At 48.6% G+C, this 5,504-nt stretch overlaps 1 protein-coding gene across 1 annotated transcript; it reads right to left on the reverse strand.

Moving 5' to 3' along the window:
- Window positions 1-356: 356 nt before the first annotated feature.
- Window positions 357-836, reverse strand: LOC309828641 (IQ domain-containing protein F5-like; the record flags this gene model as incomplete). Its single annotated transcript, XM_082664096.1, has 1 exon — window positions 357-836. The coding sequence occupies one exon, from the start codon at window positions 834-836 to the stop codon at window positions 357-359; it is 480 nt and encodes a 159-aa protein (XP_082520222.1).
- Window positions 837-5,504: the final 4,668 nt, after the last annotated feature.

Genomic DNA, 5,504 nt, shown 5'->3' on the forward strand with positions numbered 1-5,504 from the left:
ATAGTATTTTTTAAAGACTTTGGGGGAAAGAGCAAAAGATGACACAGGACTTCACGTTGCACAACTACATCGGGGCACCATTTACATAGACCACACTGTGAAAGAATCTCCCTGGAGTTGGAAGACTTGGTGGCCTTGCAACCCCAACTCTCCTACCCATGGCAGACACTGCTAATCAATCACAGGCCCTGCTCATAGAGCACCAGACTCTCAGAATCCTCCACACTGGACCCCAGGCAACCCCTGCCACTTCCTTAGAGCTGATTTATGAGATGCCAAGTATTTGCCATCATTAGCTCAATGACCTCCTTGAAGTATGTCTGACAAAGAGCTGGGGACACATATAGCAGACCTGGTCATTCCTGTATTGGAAGGGGTATGTACTGTTGTACACTACAAGCTTGCGAGCCCAAAGAGATTTCAAGTTGAAGATTCAGTTGGTTTTCTTTGAGGTCGTAACGGCCCTGAATAAAGCCACGGGTATGGCAGCTATGCCAGCGCCAATAGACCTGAATGATGCGGACAGCGTGGAGCAAACGGCAGTAACGAAGGCGGATGCACCACATGCGGAACCAGGATTGTAGCTTGACAGCTGCCCATTCTTGCCGCGCGTAGCATTCTAGAGACGTCCGCCGCCTCTTCTCCTGCAGCTTCACCAGCTTCTGTTTCCACCAGCGTTGAATGATCCACGCTCTGAGAGCCGTGTGCAGCAGAGTCCTGCGCACCAGGGTGCCCCGCCACCAGGCTTGGATGAAAACAGCCGCTTTCTGTTCTTCCATCATCATGATTCTTACTTTGGGGCCTTGCAAGAGAAAACAGGGGACAATTAAACTCATACAGGGACTTCCCTGGTGGCTCAGTAGTTAAGAATCCGCCTGCCAATGCAGGAGACATGGGTTTGAGCCCTGGTTCTGGGAAGATCTCACATGCCGTGGAGCAACTAAGCCCCTGCACCACAACTACTGAGACTGCGTTTTGGAGCCCGTGAGCCACAACTACTGAGCCCGAGTGCCACAACTACTGAAGCCCACATGCCTATAGCCCGTGCTCCACAAAATGAGAAGCCCGCGCACCACAACAAAGAGTAAGCCCCACTCACTGCAACTAGAGAAAGCCTGCAGACAGCAACGAAGACCCAATGCAGCCAAAAATAAATAAATAAATAGATTTATTTTTAAAAAAAAGAAACATACATTTCGGCCCTAAGGTGTGGCAGGAGAGCTGTTGTGGGCAGCAGCTGGACCTCAGAGATCAAGTAAGTGTCCTGCTTCCGCACACATGCATGCACACACAAAGATACATGTGCACATAAGCGTGCACGCACAAAGATGTATGCGCATGCACAAAGATACATGTGCACACATGCGCACACACACACACGATCCAGTTTTCCTGTATCTTGGCCTTTGCATTCCCCAAACACAATCCCCACTTTGTAGCTCTCAACCATGTGTGGTCTGGGTTCAAACTCTTTGCGCTCCTCCTTGGCACACACCTTGGCTGGACTCACAGCTCTTAGCCTAAGGAGAAAATAGGGGGAAAGGACAGCCAAGGAGGAGTGGATCCCTGTTCATTTCCTGCTCTGTGTATGGTGGCCATTCATCCCAGTTTGCCTGGCACATCCTGAGTTTATGCCTATTGTCCTGGTATAATTTTGATAAGTATCTCTTTAACTCCCTGAAGCATTTCTCTTTGGACAATAAGTTGCATGGTCACAGACCTTTGGGTCACTCCACTGGACCACAAGGGTCAGAGATGTCACAAGTCAAGGCTCTCTCCAACACAGTACAGCCTGGATCCATCTACGCAGGGAGGGGTGGGAAGGCAGAGGCAGTGGTGTGGGTAGGCAGTTGGAGGTGGAGTCCCTTGCTCTCCTCTCCTTTGCTCCTTCAAGCTCTCTTCTATCAATGCGACTTCATCATTATCTTTGATTGTAATTTGGAAGGTTTGCTGTCCTTATCAGGGTTTAGAGAGAAAAACATGAAAGTAAGGGTGCTCTTCCCACCACTAAGTGCCAAGTCACCCACACACTAGGCTTCCTGGACTTTGCTGGAATCTCAAACATGAGAAGGAATCCCCTCCTGAGGAAACTATGGGAAATGTACTGCCCTCCAGAAAGCTTGGGTAAATCTGACTGTCTCTTATAAAACATTAAATGCCGACGGCTTTGGGGGATGGTCAAATCCCCTCAGATCTACACTCAGTTACCCATGGTTAGGGTCTAGATGTTCCCATCACTCTCAAGTCTGTTCTCCTCCAGCCACTGCTCTGGCAAGAAGAGAAGAGGAGGGGAAAGAGCCGTGATGTCATAAGGGCACCTATGACTCAGGCACCAGGATGGCTCCCAATAGCTGAGCCCCTTCTAAGGAAAACCTAGAGGACCTGTCCTTTCTTTCCTATGTAAATGGCTACAAAGAAGAATACCTCAAATACTGACCCATTGACACAAATGTGTATAGTGATACTCATTAAAGCCTGGCTGGTATTCATTAAATGGATTTCAATTCATTTATCTTTTTACATTTATTTTATTGAAGTATAATTGATTTACAATGTTGTGTTAATTTTTGCTGTACAGCAAAGTGATTCAGTTATATATATATATATATATATATATATATATGTATGTATATTCTTTTTCATATTCTTTTCCATTATGGTTTATCACAGGTTATAGAATATCCTGTGCTATACAATAGGACCTTGTTGTTTATCCATTCTATATATATAGTAGTTTGCATCTGCTGATCCCAAACTCGCAGTTCATCTCTCCCCCCACTGCCCCCTCTTGACAACCACAAGTCTGTTATCTATGTGAGTCTGTTTCTGTTTCATCAATAAGTTCATTTTTGTCATATTTTAGATTCCACATATAAGGGATATCATATGGTGCTTGTCTTTCTCTTTCTGACTTACGTTACTTAGTATGATGGATTTCAATTCATTTAAATAATGGTATACCAAATAACAATTAGAAGAATGGGTGTGTTCTCTATCTACTAATATAGAAGCATGTACAAGATTTAGCAAGATTAGCAAGTTCATCAAATCAAGATCAACTAAATATAAGCATAGATTTACACACATGTCTTATAAAGTCATTCTTTTAAAAGGTGGTGGAAATTAGGAAGATATCCACAAAAATTAACAATGAGCATGTCTGATGAGGATATCAGGGTTGGGAGAACAGAGTAAACTCCCTTACTGTGGCTAAACCTCCTATGTCTTGCCTATCTGTAAGTCATCTAGTTATCAGGCCCCTGGGAGAGCAAGACCCACACAGGCCAGAAAGCCCATAAGCCCCCAGGACCAGCCCAGGACCCCCATCTCAGGCTCAAGTGGACTCAAGCACTCTCCTAACTTCCTCCCCTGAGGCCTCAAGGTCACAGTGAGGAGATGGGTGAAGGTCAGCCACTGCACAAGCAGGACCCCACCTCTTGCCTGCTCCTGGCCTCTGAAAACCTACCGGGCTATCGTGAGGCCCTGGTCCCCTCTCAGGGTCGCAGCCCCAGGGGTCACTGAGAAATGCATTTGCAATGTGTAGAGTGAGTATGGAGGAAGTCAGTGTGGGGCTAGGGGAACAGCAGATGTAGAGAAGAGGAGGAGGCCATTTAAGGCTGGAGGGGGGTGTCAGTGTGAAGTTAATGGGATGGGAGAATGGAAAGGATAAGAGTAAATTGGAGAATGGGGAAATAGTAGAGTACAATGCATGGGACAGTGAAGGTACAAGAAGCACCTGTTTGAAGATAAAGGTGTTTGGCCATGCCCCTGGGAGACCCACATCTGTTTAATGCCCCCATTAGTCTGGCTCCAGAGTCTAGTCCCTAGTCACCATTGTCCCTGCTGTCCCTGGTAATAATCATGGAGCAATGACATTCATCCCACTTCACAGATGAGGAGACTGAGGTGCAGAGACCTTACATGGCTTAGTCTGGTCTCACAACAGATTAGGGAAGTTGCCAGGGACTGGGGTGTTGGTGGATGTGGTGACCCTAGGGGCAGGGAGGGTGCTGAGGCTTTGAATGTCACCAGGACCTGCTCGGACTGAAGCCAGTGGGAAGGGAGGAACCTCCCCGGGGGCTAAGGAACAGAGGAGTGACACCATCCAAGGGAATTTTTTGTGGGTATGCTGGCCAAGGGGCCTGAGGCGAGCATGACGGGGGTGCATCTCCTGGGGCTAGAGTAAGGGACACAGGGAACAAAATACAAGCACCTCTCATGACCACTGTGGGTGACCCACAGAAGTACCAGCATTCTGGGGTCTCCCTATTCTTCCACCCCACCCCCACCATTCTCTGCCACCTCTACCAGAATTTCCCCCTAGAGGTTCTCAGTAGACCCCTTCAGGGAGGGGCGGAAAGAAGAAAGGAGGGGTCAGTGAGGGTGTCAATGGGATCAGCCCTCTGAATATGCTCCCAGCCCCAGAGCCTGCAGGGGAAGGAAAGCAGGTCTGCTGGGAGTGGCCTGTGCTAAGAGAGCCCTTCCCTATCAGCCCCTGCCTGGGTCATTTCTTTGGCCTCCACCCCCACACTACAGCTAGGTTACCCTTGAATGCAGGCCCCACCACAGCTGTCTTCCTGGCAGCCCCTAACGGAGTGACTTCGTAGGTCTGAACCCTGAGAAATCCCAAACCCCCTCATAGATCTCCACTATGGTCCTCATTGGATCCTACTGTAGTCACCTGTTTACTGATCAGCCTCTTCCCTCACTGGTTCCTAGAGGACAGAGCCTGAGCCCCTTTCACATTTGTGACCCCAGAGGCTGCACAATATCAGGACATAGTAGGTTAAAAATAATTGTTCATTGAATGTGTAATAAATGGATGAATGAATGGACTCCACCCCTAGCCCACTCCTCTGGAGACCCAAAGGCCTCAGGGCCTGCAACCCTTCTCTCCATGACTAGGGACAGATCCTGCCATGCCCTGCCTTGTCCGCTCTGCTTGGGGTGCGCTGAAAATCCCCAGGTCTGAGATGAGGAGTCTAGAGCATTTTGGGGCTAGGAGAGAAGGGTAACACTGGGAAAACCTGGAAGAGAGAAAGGGAGAAAACTGGAGGCGGGGCAGGGGGCACATGGGGACTTGGAGTCTGAGAGAGAAATGTAGAGAGAAGGGCAGAAGAAAGTGAGACAGAATGTGACTTTTCAGGTGATACCCAGTGGCAGCCCTGAATCCTCAGGCTCTCCCCACTAAACAGTCTTGTTGCTGCTCTCTTCTGTCCACGAATGTCCACTGTCCCTGTGAGGAGGTCCTGACAGGTGGATTCTGAGAATGAATACAAGACCTCTTAGTGGCCCAGCTTGGATTCTTGCTCCAGGGCTGTGGGTGGGATGGTTGCCCACAAAAGACTCTTCTTCTTCCTAGTGGTCCCCAGCCCAACTCTGACTTCACCATGGGCATTTAAGACCTGGAGCCACAACAGAACCCCTGGGTGTACCTCAATGAGAGAGAAGCCCTGGCCCAAGAGACACATTTGCTTTCACCCTGGGCCTCAGATCTGGGAATT

The sequence above is a fragment of the Grampus griseus genome (assembly GCF_964374135.1).
Source record: "Grampus griseus genome assembly, chromosome: 10".
Classification (NCBI taxonomy): domain Eukaryota; kingdom Metazoa; phylum Chordata; class Mammalia; order Artiodactyla; family Delphinidae; genus Grampus; species Grampus griseus.